At 38.6% G+C, this 19781-nt stretch overlaps 1 protein-coding gene across 2 annotated transcripts in view; it reads right to left on the reverse strand.

The window, feature by feature from the left end:
• LOC128742454 (innexin inx1) overlaps positions 1-19781 on the reverse strand; it is a 46337-nt gene that overhangs the window by 8570 nt on the left and 17986 nt on the right. For both annotated transcript variants that reach the window (XM_053838824.1, XM_053838823.1), the window contains 3 exons: positions 6985-7303; positions 6816-6923; positions 6532-6687 (listed from right to left, as the gene is read on the reverse strand). In XM_053838824.1, the coding sequence (XP_053694799.1) occupies positions 6532-6687; positions 6816-6923; positions 6985-7233 (513 nt within the window). In that variant the 5' untranslated portion in view covers positions 7234-7303. The remainder of the gene's footprint in view (positions 1-6531; positions 6688-6815; positions 6924-6984; positions 7304-19781) is intronic.

Consider the following 19781-nt stretch of genomic DNA (forward strand, 5'->3'; position numbering starts at 1 on the left):
CGGCATCGAACTGTGTTCGGCAAAGGGTCACATTACAAGCATTACGTACATAGCGCAATTGAACAATTAAATATATAGAACCTTTTTTCGATACCCGCTGTCTCGGTAGTCCATCTCGTTTTAACATTAAGAAACATTGTAAACCATCAAGTATCGATTCCAAAATATCGATTTGTGACGATGTCACAATTCGAGTATTAATAGAACAGTATTTGAATAAACGAATTGAATTGATTCATATCCATCTTTAAGCTAGGAAGTTTTTATTGCGCCCCCTTGGCCTTCCGGACCTAAGGGCTGCGCTAATAGATGACATTCTGCTTCTAGTGACCTTCTAGGCCTTTCGGACCCATGGGCTGTCATTAGAGAGCTTAGGCCCTGCTGGCAGGAATCTGTCGCGAATAGTCCGCCTCGTTACGCACGCAAAATCCGCGAGTGAAGTGAACAACTTAGATATGCAATACATTTGAAATCTTTCATTCAAACGTTACATTTCTATTTTCGTTTTCACAAAGTGCTACCCAGTCCCAGTATAGTAAACAAAGACGTAGTCCTACGTCAAAAAATAGTGATGATAAAATATTTCAGTCCAATAGCATTTTTCCGGTATTTATTAAGTAAAAATTTACAAAAATAATAAAAATAAATGATGTTTAGGTATCGCGATACTGCGAGAGCTCATCACTTCCGTGCAGAGGTTGGAAAACTCGCAAAATAAATAGATGCGCCGAGCATCGGCAAACGGTTTTTATCATGATAAAACAGCTACGCGAGTGGTTCAATTCGCCTACAACAATGAGCAACATACACTCACGCTTCATTGCATCACTGGATATACGAATATCGTGAGCAACGCAAAAGTGCGAATTACTGCTTTCTGCTGCTTGTGAAGCCGCTAACACTACTTTAAACTATTCCCTTTTCGTGGTAATATTATTTTGAATACTTTCCGGCGTCCCCGGGCTTTCTATATCCGATAAATCGAACACACTCAATGTTCAATTATCAATTTTTGAACGAATTCTGATGTTCGCATTGAGGTTCTGTTCGTGATAAAATTCTTAGCTGATGCGTGCATTATCGGCGAGGCAGGCGAATAGTGTATGTTCATGAGGGATGTTCATCGATTCAAATGATCACTTTTTCGCGAATTCTCCAACCACTGCTTCCGTGCATAAATTTATCTTTAATTTTTAGTTAAGCCATTTCCGCACACGAATTGTTCAAACTAGCAATGGGTGATTTCCATGCCATTTTTAAACACTACCGTTTGTTTTTAATTCCAATATCGTTGAATTATATATGTAATCCGTAGCAAAACCTGTCACGGTCGCCAAATGTGCAGTCTAGTCTATCACTGTAACTCACCCATTGCGCAATTACCTCCAACACACGTCTTACCTCGTTAGCTGCTCGACACACAATGACGAAATATCTTGATCACTTACTCTCACATAGGCATGAGGCAGTAAAAAGAGTATCCAATTGAAGGTAGAATACCATATAGTGTTCTCACCCTACACAAGTTTAACACGATTTAGTTCGTACTATTGAAGGACTACGCAAAAACCGACAAAATTCGTTAAACAGTGGAGAAATATTGGATACCATTTTCAACCGTTCAGCGATACAAACAATCTTCTCCAAACATAAAAAAAAACTGGTCCTAGCCCAAGTTTAACAGCAGGAGAAGAATTTTTTTAAATTTACTTGCACGAGATTTGTAAAAATTCTGAAATGATGAATGATAAAAGAACAAAACCTGATTTCCCTTTGTTTTGTTCGGATTTCAGGAGGTAGTGCACTACAGAACTCTCATAAGATCATGATATTGACAAAAACAGGTCCATGACTACTTTTTACAAGTAGTTTAGTCCAATGCAGTAAATTTTTTCATCCATGAGGCTAATTTAAAGCTTCAACAATAAAATAAATAATAGCGTTCAGATCATAACAGAGATTTTGAAGCAAACTAAGTTTTGCAATAAAAGTTATGAGTGAATCAGCACACTTAAAAAACGCACCTAACTTGGTAAAATTTTATCGAAATCTTAACAGCCTCAAATCTCCGTTTAGGAGCATTATTTTTGAGTGATTAATAATATGTACCAAATTGAACCATAATTGTTACGGTGCGAATTTTGACCCATAATTGTGGTTTTAGTTAGATCCGCACTCTTTTCCCAATTTATGCAATTTGAAGATAAAATACTAGCTAAAATATGTTTAAAATTATAAATCAAATGTATGATAATCAGAATATATACTTGTGCCGGTAAACGGTTTGCTTTAAAATGGATAATTTATTTTATAATACGACGATTCGTTAAGTGACCCATAATTGTGGAACGACTGTACTCAAAATGTTGATCTTACGAAATACAGTTCGGACTCGATTATCCGGGGATTGGATTACCCGGGCTGAAAATAAAAGTGAACACCCAGATGATCGAGTCCGGGATATAATCAATTAGAAAACTTTTGATTTTTGACGTAGGACTACGTCTTTGTTCACTGTTCTGGGACTGGGTAGCAGTTTGTGAAAACGAAAATAAAAGTGTAACGTTTGAATGAAAGATTTCAAATTCTAATAGCTACAGAGCTATAGATCAAATGACCAGCAATTTTATGGGCGGGATAAGAGAGCAATTTTAAGGAGGGCGTAAGAGGGGGGGGGGGTCTCCTATACAAATGAGATACAAATTTTCTCAAAACTCGAGAAATAATCAAGCAAATGGAACCAAATTTGGCACGTGGGGGTTTCGGAAGATAGGGTTTTTTTCTATCGTGCACTGAGACCCCTTCCCCTTCTAAGAGGGGGGGGGGGCTCCCATACAAATGAAACGCAAATTTCCTCATAACTCTAGAACTAATCAAGCAAATGGAACCAAATTTGGCATGTGGGGGTTTCAGAAGGCAAGAATTTTTTCTATAGTGAATTGAAACCCCTCCCCTGTTTAGGAGTGGGGCTCCCATATAAATAATATACAAATTTCCTCATAACTAGAGAACTAATCAAGCAACAGGAACCAAATTTAGCATCTGGGGGTTTTTGGAGGCAAGAATTTTTGCTATGGTGTACTGAGACCCCTTTCTAAGAAGGGGGGGCTTCCATACAAATAAAATACAAATTTCCTTATAACTCGAGAACTAATCAAGCAAATGGAACCAAATTTGGCATGTGAGGGTTTTTGGAGGCATGAATTTATTTCATAATGGTTTGAGACCCCTCACCCCTGTGGTAGGAGGATCAGGATTCTCAAACAAATAAAAAAGAAATTTTTGCGTATGTGCCATATTTTCTGCTTTGTAACAAGCGGTAAGCTGTGAAAGTAAACTAGTAAAACCCTCGAGGAGCAAGAGATAGTAAATCGACGCCGCTAACTTACGTGCCTGTTGTCATTCATGTCAAAAGAGAAGGACATTCGAATGGCACGTCATATTTGCGATGAACGTCCGTTGGCTTTAATGTTATTTGTAACCAATGGCTCTTTTAAAGGCCACAAGCGAGTTAAAGTAAGATTATTGACGCATGTCTAGTTACGCATAATCATTTTTAATACAATAATCTGTGGGCTAGTCATTCATTACTATTTCAACCTTTATGATGCACACAAGTGATTTTGACAAGAAATCTCTATGCCTCAATGATTGCAGGCGTTGTACTTATGAACCCCTCGTATTTTCAAAGGCACCATGGCATTCAATGAAGAATTGAATCTGAATATTTCGCTCTTCTCTTTTAAACATTCACTTAAACAATGGCATTCACAGATTCTTATAAACATACATATGCCAGAAATGCAGTTTACATTAGTCTTTAATCTAATAGTCCTACGTCACCCTTTCGTACAACCTTTAGGGCTGTATACCTCGAGTTTTTTAAATTGAAAAAGTACTATGTCTCCTTAATTAACCATCCTGTTAATCCTACAATGAGAAAATTTTTTGCATAGTTTCTATGGGGCAACACAAATGGCTGAATCACGAATGGCCGAAATCCAAATGGCCGAATTTCAACAACAGTCACAGAAGGCCGAATCACGAAAGGCCGAATCACGAATAGCCGAATCACGAATGGCCGAATCACGAAAGGCCGAATTTTTTCGGAATGCCTAAATAATTATTTAATAAAAACAAAAATTGGCAAGTAGTTAACCAATAACTTTAATCAAACAAAAAACAAAATAAGCAACAGAATTATCTACTATAGAGTATAAATGATTGATATTTCTTTGTTCCTCGAAGCGCAAATGAACTTCGTTCATTATAAGGTGCGACACCTATTTACCGTATTAGTAGCAAATGTTTCCTAGACGATTCAGGGAGAGACGGTCGCAGGCCGCGAGTGTGCGTCGGTGACCCGCCGTCGGAAGCGCCGGCACTGCGGGGGGCAGCCCCCTGCAGAAACCACTTCTATTTAGGTGCATGCATTTTCCTAGGTTTACTGACTAGTTGCAGGTTGAAGGCCGTGAATATTTTTGGCCGACTAGAATATTCGGTCATTTGTGTATCGGCCTTTTGTGATTCGGCCATTTGTGTTTCGGCCATTCGTGATTCGGCCATTTGTGTTTCGGCCATTCGTAGGTAATCCTTTCTATGTGTCCCACATATACATTTTTGCAATGTGTCCAATAAATGATCTTTATGCGGCAAATAGTTATCATTTATGTGCACGCGAAAAATTTGCAAATAGTTTTCATTTGCGTATAATTTTTATGTGTATTTCTGGGAGGATTGTGTTTATATGGAATTTCATATGAAAATTTACTATTAGTTATGTGCAGAATATTTTGAGTGTATGCATTATTCAGCCGCTGCTGCAAATCTTGAACGAATTAGAATGCCTTGATAAAGAAAACGAACCATATTTCGGGATGTTCGTAGTCGGTGCGGTTAGTTGCGGATCAGCTCTGTTTATGTTTGAAAGCTCTGCTATTTGGCATATATTACCAATACTAACGCAATATTCAAACAAACGTTAAGGTTTTTATCGAGTACATAAGATGTACTGTATAATGTTTGTCGCACTAATACAATAACGTTAGCCACTTTCGGTTTTTCCTTTAAACCTTCCTTTTCGTTGTAGGTTCTGCAGATGTTTTTTTAAAATTCAGCTTACTGAATAGCTTGTCATACGTGGCTTCTTGTGCGTTCTGATAAGAATTCTATAAATAAAATTAGAGTGCCGCCAATTTTCTATATAGGCACTATATATACCGTGGACCCCCGTTCGTTTGATCGTTTTTAATCTGAACACTTTTTAATTTGAACCCCGCTGGTTTTCACGACGTGCAAATTAAAAATGGTTCAAATGTCAGAATCAACATGACACCATTTGCTTTTGAAGACAATTAACATTAGCATTAGCATTAGCAGATGTTGTTGCACACATATCGTATATGATTATACAATCACATTATATACCTGGCTACGTCCGAACAACCGCAGGGGAAGTGCGTAGGAATGTTAATGTAGCATCCACTTTTGAAAGTGCAGGGAACCCATACTACTTTCAAAGATGTTACAGGAAAACAGAAATACAGAAATAAACCTAGACAGATGTGATTTTTGCAGGGGGGCTTCCCCGCCGCAGTGGCAGGCGCTTCCAACGGCGGGTCACCGGCGAACACTCGCCGTTTCCTACGACCGGCTCGCTCTGAATCATCTAGGAAAGCGACCATTAGGTCATAAAATAATGCTTGAGAAATTATGCCAAATGGCGTTATGCCAAATGGCATTATGCCAAATGGCCCCTTATGATTATGCCAATTGGTGTTATGCCAAATAGCATTATGCCAAATGACTTTATACCAAATGGGCGGCCCCCCATTCTGAGGGCATAATTTTTTCGTCATTTTAAGCATGTATGCAGAAACTGGTTGATATTTAAGCATATTTTTGTAAGTGAAATAGCTTGTGTTGCCAAAAACGAATACTTTTGTTGCCAAAATCGAGGCATGCCAAAATCGAACCATGCCGAAATCGAACCATGCCAAATTCGAAATCCAACTGTATATGTTTATGCTAAACAACGGAAGGGGCTGTGCACTAATTACGTAAGGACTTTTTCCAAATTTTCACCAACCCCCCATACCGCCCCTAATATCTCAGTAAGATCTTTTAAAGTTTCAAAATTCAAAAGTTTTATTAAAAAAATCAGAACTTGAAAGACAAAAAATCAGCAAAGTTAAAAAATTCATAAAAAATAAAGTTCAAACTGATCCATAAAAAACAAAGCAATCAACTATCTGTCGTAATAGATCAATCTTGTCTTGACCTTGAAATGAGGTCAGGCATATAATTTAGTTTTTATAACAGAAGTTAACGGAGGGAACGGTAGAAGAAAGTGATGAAACACAGAGGATCTAACAGGATCAATCTTTTATCTAAGCTGAGGGATTTATGCAAGGTTCTGCCATAAAATTGAAATAATGTTGTAGTAACCTGGATCTCACAAATGAACATAATTTACACCCCTTATCTATGAACGACATAAATCAGATCAAAAATTTCATAACATAAACTTACTCTTAACCGTTTCAAGACATATTCTATAAGAGCTTGTTTTTTCGCACATTTTTCTTCTTCTCTGTAAACTGCTACATTTAATCCCATCACGATAGTTCGCATCAGTCCACCTTCAGTTGCTTCCCATAACACCTTCGGTAGGTAGCAAGCGGTTGCCTAAAATGTCAATAAATTGTTTTAAATGATTAAGCACATGTTAATAAAATGTTTAATATAATCATAAAATAAGAACCAAGCAATAAATCTAACACAAACAGTGTGGTTTATTATAAAAATTTACCAACCTGAAAGAACAAAACAAAGCACACCCATTGATAATATGTATAATATTTTTTCGCTTCTTCATCGTTGAAATCATTTGCTACACCAGGATGGGCCACTTCTCGGCCAACCTAGAATAGTTTTAAAAAATTTTAATAGGGTTAATGATGACATTTAATATAACGCTTAAACCTCTCTCCTGAAGGCATCTGGCATAGTAAAGGTGCTGGAAATCCAGCAAAACGTATTGACGACATGAGTAGGAATCCCGTTGACTATACAGCTAATTGGTTGCCCAACATATTGAGTTGCAGTAATGATAAGACTACATGCCAAAAGTAGTGCAGTTGTAAAAGTATTATGCAAGCGGAATATCGGATTATCAATATAGATATCCTGCCTCTTGAAGTAGCCTTTTAATCCACCAAGTAATTTATACATATTTGCAGAAGTGAGATTTCAACAGACCCTCATTAAACCATTATTTTGTACGAAGACCTCAGTGACAAGTCTGAAATAAAAAAAAAGTACAGGGACGTGATATAGTCTGGATCAACTAATACACAGGTCTGCAAAAAATAATTTTTTTCCAGATGCATGAGATACTTTAGGTGAATTATATGTATTGCTGAATCCAAAACTGATTAGCGTTTCTCTCCATCACATACAGATTTTTTTCAAATTATGCATTTTATTTGGAAAAGTCATAAATTGGGTGGAAAAATTATTATCACAGATTCGTAATAAAGACCCTAAATAAGATCTTTTTTATTATTTTTGTAAATTTTTACTTAATAAATACAGGAAAAATACTACTGGACTAAAATATTTTACCTTTACTATTTTTTTCTCTTCAATACAGGGTTGCTTTACTCAGGTACGCTAACTTACGCACATTCAACTGCAGTGCCTCATAGAAGCAAAATCTGTAAAAAACATGTATGAAGCATTTGTACAACCGAATGTAATCTACAAATTTGCTGAATAGAGTAGTGCATTATTTTTTCCATTTATAATAGAAATGGCCTTTAAACCTTGTTTAAATAAAATGGTTGTTCGCGTTAAGGATAAAGTTGCAACACTATTACTGCGTAAATAGAATGGAGTCCTCAGTTCTGAAAGATTGTAGATTGCATTCAGCTCTACAGATGTTTCATAAATGACTTTTACCGAATTTGCTTCTATAAGGCAATACAGTTGACTGAGCACAAGTGAGCGTATTTGAACGGACCAACTCTGCTTTAAAATAATATTCTCCATAGTTTCTCAATCATATATGGTTTTCTTCCAAAACAAGGAAAGGTTTACATTAATAAATACCGGGGGCCGTCGATAGCAGTTACCTCCTGGAGCAGTTGAACATCCACGCGCCTCGTCGTAGTCTGCGAAATTACGCGTTACTTTGGACCCCGACGCATCGAACAACGTATGGCCATAATAACCCGCTTCATGTTTGTTGTAGGCATTTCAATGAAGTAAACCATTTATTTGACTTTAATATTAGCAAAAGTAGGTTTAGAAATGCAATAATTATTCCAGAAAATTAGATCAATTTGAGTAATACTAGTCTGTACTGCACTGAAGACTGTAATCAACAATAAACAAATAAACAAATTCTGATGTAAAAATAATTTTTTTATTGTAAATTACATCCGGGATATTTCTGCTGCTTTATGTCTAAAACCAACTTTCAAGATTATTCAACAAGTATTGCATGTAAACGTGACGTGATGGACAATTTTTATTATTTTTTCTGAATTCAGTGGCCAAAAATCTATAAGAATCAGTTGAAAAACCCTATGCAGTTTTTTTATGCAGACCTGTGAATTACACTCAAAAAAATCAGCACGTCAAGTTTACGTGAAAACATAGGTAATTCTCATCCATCACATTTTTTATGTAACATTCACGTGAATTGTTGGTAACTCGCACTCATACTAACCAGTTTACGTGCAACCCCGGTAAATTTTATCAATTTTCCCATTAACTAGTACATGAAGTTCACGTAAGTTGCTGTACAAAATTTTACATGATTTCGATTTTTCTTCGTGTCGATTTTTTTGAGTGTATCGTTGAAAACTACAAGGTATACAGCCCTAGGGGTTGTACAAAAGGGTCACGTAGGACTATATGAGATCATTAGATCAAAGACTAATGTAGACTGCGTTTCTGGCTTTTGTATGTTTATAAGAATCTGCATATGTTTATAAGAATCTGTGAGTGCCATTGTTTAAGTGAATGTGAATTAAGTGAAAAGAGAAGAGCGAATTATTCAGATTCAATTCTTCATTGAATGCAATGATGACTTTGAAAATACGTGGACGGGGGTTCATAAGTACAACGCCTGCTGCCATTGAGACATAGAGACTTCTTTTAAAAATCACTTGTGTGTATTATAAAGGTTGAAATAGTAATGAATGAACAACCAACAGATTATTGTATTGAATATTTCAATGTTTCAATAATTTTACTTTAACTCACTTGTTGTCTTTAAAAGGGCCATTGTTTACAAATAACATTAAAGCTAAAGCACGTTCATCGCAAATATGACGTGCCATTCGAATGTCCTTCTCTTTTGACATGAATGGCAACAGGTACCTAAGTTAGCGGCGTCGATTCACTGTCTTTTGTTCCGAGAAGGTTTTACTAGTTTACTTTCACAGCTTACCGCTTGTTAATGCCCATTTCTTTGGTAACAAAAAGCGCTACTCACTTTTCTGACAGCCTGAAATCGTCGCAAAAAGAATCTGCTGGGTGTATGTAAGTTATAAGTTTATATTATGCTTGTCTAGCATGTAAGCTATTGATTTACTTGACAAAATAAGCGATATTTGCCCCGCGACGATTCTGTCAACGGTTTCGCCCGCGACGGTTATAATTCAACGCATACGAAAGAGTGGGAAATTAGCAATATACTGTTTGCATATCATTTTTCCCAGTTCTTCCAATGTTCGTTTTTCACAAAAACACATTTACTCCCAAATAAGAAGTACCGCTTGTTACATAGCAGAAAATATGGCACATACGCAAAAATTTCTATTTTATTTGTATTAGAGTCTTTATCCCCTACCACAGGGGTGAGGGGTATCAAACCATCATAAAATAAGTCCATGCCTCCAAATTTGGTTCCATTTGCTTGATTAGTGCTTGAGTTGTGAGGAAACTTTTTATTTCATTTGTGTGGGATCCCCCTTGATAAAGGAGGAAAAGGTTCTAATTCATCATAGAAATCCCTCCAAAAACCCCCACATGCCAAATTTTGGTTTCATTTGCTGAATTAGTTGTTGAATTATGAGGAAATTTGTGTTTCATTTGTATAGGAGCCCCCCTTGATAAAAGACGGATGAGTCTCAGTACACCGTAGAAAAATTCCTGCCTTCTAAAACCCCCACATGCCAAATTTGGTTCCATTTGCTTGATAGGTTCTAGAGTTATGAGGAAATTTGTATTTCAATTGTATGGGAGCCCCCCCTCTCTCTTAGAAGGGGAAGGGGTCTCAGTGCACCATAGAAAAAATTCACCTCCAAAAGCCCCCACATGCAAATTTTTTGACGTAGGACTATGTCTTTGTTTACTATACTAAGACTGGGTAGCACTTTGTAAAAACGAAAATAGAAGTGTAACGTTGGAATGAAAGATTTCAAATGCTAATAACTACTTAACAACCGAACGAAACTGAACAATTTATATGTCGTTGGATAGATAAAATGGCCAGCAATTCTATAGGGGGGTAACAATTTTAAGAAGGGCGTAAGAGGGGGGCGCTTCTATACAAATGAAACACAAATTTCCTCAAAACTCGAGAACTAATCAAGCAAATGGAAACAAATTTGGCATGTGGGTGTTTCAGAAGGCAGGATTTTTTTCTACGGTGTACTGAAACCTCTTCCCCTTCTAACAGGGGGGCACGCATACAAATGAAATACAGGTATACCTCCATAGTACGTACCCTCGTTAGTACGTACCCTCGATATTACGTACCCTCCATAATACGTACATTTTGCCTCGATAGTACGTACATTTTCCAGCAATGATTTTTTTTATTTTCTGTATAAAGCAGAAACTTTTTTATGAATATTTATGAGTCAATACAAGCAAATACGTATTCAATAATTCTAAATATTTGAATAATATCAGTTATTTCTGTTATGTAAAAACCATTATTTTAAAATTAAAAACAGTTTCTAAATAGTAAATTAATCAAATATACGTTCTAAATAACAGTTATTTTTTAGCATTCTGACTTTGCAGATTTTTGCTTTTGGGGAATTAACCTTTTCTGTGATTCACAATCTTTCCAACTGCGATGGGGGGAACAGTAGGTAATGTTATATTCGTTTGTTTGCAGATACTGGTGTTCGTCAAATACGTGTAATACGATGGACAAAAGTGAAGTGTGGAAAAATGAGACTGCAAGCAACTGACTAATTTATGAATATATAAGTTGTGCGTCATTATATAAGAATTATTTTACTTTCTTTGGAGGAAAAATCACGTTGCGCTAGTAATTAAACTATCCATATTAATTTTGTTATAGAGTAAAACACAAATGCAAATTTTTTCAAAATTTCGAAGATTGGTCAGTTAAGCTTTTATTTACAAGCGCAAGCTGCAAAAATAAAAGCACGTCTGTTCCATAAAGCATAGCCTTGGGCAACATCTTTCTAAGATTTGACCCTTCTTTATCGACAGACTTCGCAGCCGGCTGTTAAAGTACAGGACAGTTACGGGGTTAGTGCAACAATCCTACTGACTCTATTTAGCAGCACCGTCTAGCCGAGATTCGAACATTTCAGCTTATATTGACAACTATGTACCAAACGTTTGCCTAGATTTATTCGATTAAAATATGTAAATTTTCAATTTGAGAGAGAATTTTGCAAAAAACTAAAGTTTTTGGATTCCTTTTGCTTTACTTTTCAACTATTTTTTAACATTGGTAGTATTTTTTCTAAAATAATTTTGCCAAGATAATTATTTATTTTATAATTAGCTTAGCTTAGGTAGACTGCCCGTAGTTGCACTCCGTGATTGGCCGAACCAGTAAGGTTGCACAAAGAACCAATTGAATGGTGCTTGGGAGTAGCATGACATACTCGTTGTGCAACTTCTACAGATTCAATACTTTGAAAATTGACCAATAATGCCGCCGGCCACGACCATAAGGCTGTACTACATGGGAAAAGGAAGGAATATTAGTCCGATACTTGTTGTTGCTAGAGACCGCGGGTACCACTGCATCTCCACAAGTATCACGGGATAGGATTTATGTTAGTAGGGGAAGGTACAGATCAGGGTTCATCTGGGTAGATGATATGATCCAACGAAACAACGCGTCAGCGAATACATTTCATCTCTACTTTTCGCGATTACCATTGCAAATAAATAGTCGTTTAGAAAGCGTATGCGACGTATTTGGGCCTGAGTTCGTTTCGATGATATGAATATTATGCCTTGGACATTTATTTCCGTAAGCAAAACATAAACTAGTTCCGCGGGAATCCACTGTGTGGGCGAATAATATTGCATCCGTCTTGTTAGATGAGGATGAGGTTTCTAGCAAAATTAAGATAACGACATCGAGGTGGTCATCAAAATCACGCGTTCTAATTCGTTTACAAATCGTTACATACAAAAATTTGCTGCTCTGCGATCTCGGCCCTTCACCTGAGTCAAATTGTAAATTGTATTGTAAATTACAATGCAAACTACTATTCCAAAGTCCAAACTACTGGCTCGAATTTAAAACTGGGTAATTGTCACGGCTCCGAAAAAATTTTGTTGTCAAAGTTTTGCAATGAACGAGACACAAAAGCAAGCGATGCTGATCCCTCGCAATAAAATATTCCGAACTAGAACACCTCAAACACTATTAACGAAAACTGAGAATAAAAATTCGCTTCAATAATCATTAGAATTAAATTAGGAACATTGACCATTGCCAAACCATTCCAAATTCTTGGCAATTTTAATGAAGACGTAGATAATCACACATTGCTAACTGGTGACAATACCTGACAGCAACAACCAGGAACAGTGAAACCAATTAACCATTTCTTGAAGCAATGGGTCCTAAGTTGATAAGTTGCCGCTTACCAACTCAAATATGTAGAGATATAGCACCCTACACGCTCCCAAAATAATTATTTATTTTATAATATATTAAAATTTGGAAATTTTAGGCAATATTTAACATAATAAAAACAATACTTGACATTAAAAATTATGATTCGATATAACGTACGTTTCGATAGTACGTACGCTAAACGATACGCGGGTGTACGTACTATCGAGGTATACCTGTACAAATTTCCTCATAACTCTAGCACAAACCAAGCAAATGGAACCAAATTTTGAATGTATGGCTTTCAGAAGGTAAGAATTTTTTTTATGGTCAATTGAGACCACTCCCCTCTTTAGGAGGAGGGGCTCCCATACAAATAATATACAAATTTCCTCATAACTCGAGTACTAATCAAGCAAATGGAACCAAATTTGACATGTGCGGGTTTTTGGAGGTAAGAATTTTTTCTATGGTGCACTGAGACCCCTTCCTCTTCTTGGAAGGAGAGGGGGCTCCCATACAAATGAAATGCAAATTTCCTCATAACTCTAGAACTAATCAAGCAAATGGAACCAAATTTGGCATGTGGGGACTTTAAAAGGCAAGAAATTTGACGTAGGACTACGTCCTTGTTTACTATTCTGGATAGGGAAGCACTTTGTGAAAACGAAAATAGAAGTGTAACGTTTGAATGAAAGATTTCAAATGCTTATAACTTCTATACTACTGAACGAAACAGACAATTCAAATGTCGTTGGATGGATAAAATGACCAGTAATTTTATAGTTACATACCCATAATAATCTTTCATACGCTTAATAGTGAAAATTTATGTAGAAACAAGATCAAATTTCGTCAACATGGAAGCCTAGCGACAAGCGAGACCAGACGACAGTGATAGCTACTAGTAAAAGCTTTTCGGTGCAGGATACAATCAATCGATGCCGATAACCTACGTGCATGTTGCCATCAGGGATGTGAAATTGTCAAAATTTGGCGGACTAAACATCCGTGGATGGCGACATCTCTGAAGTAGCCTTCATATCGAAAATAAGAGCTAGTAATAGTTAAATTATAGGTAATAGGCTGTGTTGAAAATCTTTCTGATTAGTTTCAGTTGTTTTAATATGAATCAATCAGTAAGTAGATACCAAAACCAAAAGTACCAAAACCAATGAGTGAGACATGGACAATGTATGTAGTTCGACACCCACACCACCCCAATTCATGCCTAAAGGGAAAGACATCCGACTGACACTTCATATTTGCGCTGAACTTGCTATGGCATTGATGTTATTTGTTACCAATGGCCCATTTAAGAGCAACCAACAAAATAAATGTAGGTTAAATAAAATTTTTTCGTGATTTGCACTTCGCATTTAGAATTGCAAATTGACTTTCTTGAAAAAATGTTTAGTTTAACGTACCTACCATACCTAAATATATGCTACTTTTGTGGCGTTACCTTCAAACTACTAAGCTACAACACTGTAAAATTCCACAAAACAATTTTTAGTGTTACTAATGCATCGGTTTGAAGAAATTTGTGTTTCATTTGTATAGGAGCCCCCCTCTTACGCCCCCCCCTTAAAATTGCTCTCTCACGTCTCCATAAAATTGCTGCTCATTTTATCTATCCAACGACATATAATTTGTTTAGTTTCGTTCAGTAGTTTAGAAGTTATAAGCATTTGAAATCTTTCATTCAAACGTTACATTTCTATTTTCACAAAGTGCTACCCAGTCCCAGTATAGTAAACAAAAACGTAGCCCTACGTCAAAATATTAATATATATGCCTGACCGCATTTCAAGATCAAGACTAAAACACGAGATTGGTCTAAAAGTTCCTTGTCCCAACAGATCACAAATTCTTTACGGCGATAGGATTAAACCTGGGGTGACATTGCGTATCTCGTTTCGAGTGATTTTGGTTCGTTTCGACCACGTTAAACAAATGGGCGTCTCGAACCAAAACCACTCGAAACGAGAATCGCAATATCACCCCTTGGTGTGTTATGCGTGATGTATGAGATCGACCAGCTTTCAGACACTAATTTAGCACACAAAACCATAAGTTTAAATTGAAATTAAAACGAAACTAAAAGAGAGAGACGTTTTACGTCAAACAACGAATTGCAGAATGGAATTAGAGCTTTAAATTGAAGAATCACCGCAATCAGTTTTATCACATATTTTTAGGAGAAATTCGTTAAAAATGCCTTGAGTAACACTTATTTCAAAGATTTTTGCTTCTAAAAAGTTACTAAATCTCTTGAAGTAGAAGGTTTAAGACTCATTTTCAATAGAAAATTTTCTCAGCTTTCGAATGAAAGTAACAGAATTGAGCTAGCTGGCATAGTTTTTGTACCAGAGCCACAACTCAAGCTAATGTAAGGTAAACTAAACCGAAAACTAAAAATGTTCAATAACTCTGTAACGATTGAGATTTGGCCATATGCTTAGGATTTTTTTCATCAAATATGATTCTCTATCACTCCCTGAAATATCTGCACTAAGCTACCTAACACCCTGTATATAAACTGTGACTTTTTCTCTGCAAAACGTTTATTACGTTCTGTACAGGTCAGAGAAGTCTTCCACTAGAACTAACCGAATAAAAATGTACAGCGAAAAAACATTGAATTTCACTGTAACAAAACATCTAAAAATGTCATAGAAACTGTGAAAAGCTCTGTAAGTTACACTGAAGTTACCATGAATTAATATTCATGGTTCATGGAGCTCTAGTTATGAGAAAATTTGTACACATTTCATTTGTATGGGAGCATCCCCTTTTATATGAGGGAGGAATCATAATTTACCTCCTGAAGAGGCGAGAGGTCTCAATGCACCATAGAAAAAGAGTTTGCCTCCCAAAACACCTACATGCCAAGTTTAGTTTCATTTGCTTGGTTAGTTCTAAAGTTATGAGGAAATTTGTATTTCATTTGTATGGGAGCCCCCCCCCCTTCTAAACAGGGAAGGGGTCCTAATTCATCATAGAAAAAAATTTTGCCTCCAAAAACCCCCACATGCCAAATTTGGTTCCATTTGATTGATTAGTTCTCGAGTTACGATTAAATTTGTTTTTCACGTGTATAGGAGCCCCCCTCCTAAAATTGGGAGGGGTCTTAATTCATCATAGAAAAAATTCTTGCTTCCTAAAACCTTCAGCCCCCTCTCCTAAAGTGGGGAGGGGTCCTAACTCATCATAGAAAAAATTCTTGCCTCCAAAAACCTTCACATGCCAAATTTGGTTCCATTTGCTTAATTAGTTCTCGAGTTATGAGGAAATTTGTATATCATTTGTATGGAAGCCCCCCCCCCCTCTTAAAGGAGAGAGGATTCATAATTCCCCTTCTAAAGAGGGGAGGGGTCTCAATTTACCATAGAAAAAATCCTTGTCACCAAAATCACCCACATGCCAAATTTTATTCCATTTGCCTGATTATTTCGCGAATTATGCAGAAATTGGTGATTCATTTGTATGGGACCCCCCCCCCTCTTAGTGGAAGAAGGGTCTCTAACCATCATAAGAACCTTCCCTGGCCCCAAAAACCTCTACATGCATATTTTCACGCCGATTGGATCAGTAGTTTTCGATTCTATAAGGAACATCCCGACAGACAGACAGACAGAGAGACAGACAGACACACAGAAATCCATTTTTATATATAAGACTAGCTGACCCGCTGGTGATTCGAAGCACCTTTTTCCCGCGCAAAGATATCCACAAAGCCACCTGGAGATCACCTGACCAACGTACAATGAACCAAATTGACCACGTTCTCATAGAGGGCCGGTTCTTCTCTAACATCACGAACGTACGCTCCCATCGGGGTGCGGATATTGATTCTGACCATTACCTAGTAGCAGTACATGTGCGCTCAAAGCTGTCCACTGTATACCGGACACGTCAAAGCCGCCCTCCTCGGCTGAACATCAGGCAGCTAGATAACCCACAAGCTGCCGAGAACTACGCGCGAGTACTGAATGAGGCACTGCCTTCTTCCGAGGAGTTAGGTGCTTCAAACCTCGAAGACGGTTGGGGCAGAATACGCTCGGCCATCGGAGAGGCCGCTACCGCGGCACTAGGTATTGAGCCTCGGAGTACACAAAATGATTGGTTTGATGGGGAATGCCACAAGCATACAAGCGGTGGAGGAGAAAAAAATGCTTGGAAAAATTATCTAAGTATTGCCACTAGAGAGAACCGGGCCAAGTACCGACGAGCTAGGAACAGGTTGACCACGATCCTGAGGAGAAAAAAGCGCCAAAAGGAGGACAGAGATCGTGAAGAATTGGAGCAACTATTCCGAGCCAAAGACACGCGCAAGTTTTATGAGAAGGTGAACCAAACTCGGAAGGGCTACACACCGAAACCTGACATGTGTAGGGACGAGGGAGGGAATCTAATTACAAACGAGCGCGAGGTGGTCGACAGATGGAAGCAGTTCTTCGATGAACACCTCAATGGCGAAGTCGCAGAAGGAGGCGGAACGGAAATTAACCTAGGAGCGCCCATGGAAGATAGTGATGTCCTAGCACCTGATCTCCAAGAAGTCAAACGAGAAATCAGGTTGCTGAAGACCAATAAAGCCGCTGGGAAGGACCGCTTACCGCCAGAGCTTTATAAACATGGCGGAGAAACGCTAGCAAAGGCTCTACACTGGGTTATTTCGAGGATTTGGGAGGAGGAAAAGCTACCGGAGGAATGGATGGAAGGAGTGGTTTGTCCCATCTACAAAAAGGGGGGTGATCGGCTAGACTGCTGCAACTATCGCGGTATTACGCTGGTAAATGCCGCCTACAAGGTACTCTCCCAGATCCTGTTACGCCGGCTGTCACCGATAGCACAAGGTTTCGTAGGGAATTATCAGGCGGGTTTCATGGGGGCTCGCGCAACTACGGACCAAATTTTTAATATCCGACAGATCTTGCAGAAATGTCGGGAGTACAACGTGCCCACGCATCACATCTTTATTGATTTCAAAGCAGCATACGATACAGTCGATCGAGACAAGCTATGGCAGATAATTCACGAATACGGTTTTCCGGACAAACTGACGCGACTGATCAGAGCTGCATTGGATCGAGTGATGTGTTTCGTACGCATCTCTGGGACACTCTCGAGTCCCTTCGAGACGCGACGAGGGTTGAGACAAGGTGACGGTCTATCCTGCATGCTGTTCAACATCGCTCTTGAGGGGGTGATCCGACGAGCGGGCATCGAAACGAGAGGCACGATTTTTACCAATAGTAGCCAACTTCTAGGCTTTGCAGATGACTTCGATATCATTGCCAGGAACTTTGCGACGGCGGAGGCAATCTACGCCAGACTGAAAGCGGAGTCTAGGAGAATTGGGCTAAAAATAAATGCGTCGAAGACCAAATACATGAAAGGAAGAGGCTCAAAGGAAACAAATGCGCGCCTCCCACGGACGGTAACCGTTGACGGCGACGAACTAGAAGTGGTAGAAGAGTTCGTGTATTTGGGATCGCTGGTGACCGCGGACAACAACACTAGTAAGGAGATCCAGCGGCGCATCCAAGCGGGAAATCGGGCCTACTTTGCCCTTCGTAAAACGCTACGATCAGGAAGCATACGCCGCCGCACCAAGCTAACAATGTACAAAACCATTATTAGACCAGTAGTTCTTTATGGACTTGAAGCCGTGACGCTGCTTACGGAGGACATACGCGCCCTTGCCGTGTTTGAGCGGAAAGTGCTGCGGACGATATTTGGCGGAGTACAAACTGAAAGCGGAAAGTGGCGGAGGCGTATGAATCACGAGCTACAGGCACTGCTTGGGGAGACTCCCATCGTACATCTAGCGAAAGTTAGCAGGCTACGGTGGGCCGGACACGTCGTAAGGATGCCGGACGACTGTGCGACGAAAATAGTCCTCTTCAACAACCCCACCGGCACCAGGAACAGGGGGGCCCAACGTGCACGATGGCTCGACCAGGCCGAGAGCGATTTGCGACTTCTGAGACGACTAGGAAATTGGCGACGAGTGGCCCAAGACCGAGTTGAATGGAGACGAGTGCTTGAAACAGCACGAGCCACCCCGGCTCTATGCTGCTGAAGAAGAAGAACTAGCTGACCCGACAAACTTCGTATTGCCACAAATTAAACTGTGTTGTACATAAATCGTGAATCTCGGATAGCCTTTGTCACAATCTCGAGTTTTGCAAGTTTCTGAGGAGTTCATGGGTGTTTTAATATACAAATTTTCCTCGCAGTAAAGTAGAAAACATCTGCCCCAATTACTAAGCCTGATAAAATAAAGCGGATAGCATTTAAATATTCGCCATTAGTACAAAGCATTTCGCCGAACACCATTTTGCGGAACACCAATTCTCGGTTGACCATAACGCGAAATATAGAGTTTCGCAGAATACCATTTCGCGAAAGACCTTACGCGGCATGCACCATTTCACGGAAAATCTTTTCTTAGATAGTACCATTTCGCCATTTCGCAGGGGTGACTCAACTGAAGGAAAGTAATAGAGGTCAGTAGATCTAGGAAAATAAATAAACCTAGATAGAGGTGATCTCTGCGGGGGGCTGCCCCTTGTAGTGGCCGGCGCTTCCGACGGCAGGTCGCCGGCAACAGTCATGGCCGTCTCGCGCTGAATTGTTGCTATTGATAGTTTTTGGTGGTCTTCCCGAATAAAAATGTATAGTGAAAAAACATTAAATTTCACTGTTACAAACATTGAAAAACTTTGAAAAACCACATTGAAACAGTGAAAATCTTTGTAAAAGTTACACTTAGTGATGTCCGATTACTTCTCGATTAATCGAACTAATCGATTATCTGTTAAAATAATCGATTAATTTTTAATCGATTGCTTTATGTTCCGATTATTAGATAATCGATTACCTGGTCGATCGATTATGCCGGATTTTTTAAAAT

This window comes from Sabethes cyaneus, chromosome 3 (assembly GCF_943734655.1).
Source record: "Sabethes cyaneus chromosome 3, idSabCyanKW18_F2, whole genome shotgun sequence".
Classification (NCBI taxonomy): domain Eukaryota; kingdom Metazoa; phylum Arthropoda; class Insecta; order Diptera; family Culicidae; genus Sabethes; species Sabethes cyaneus.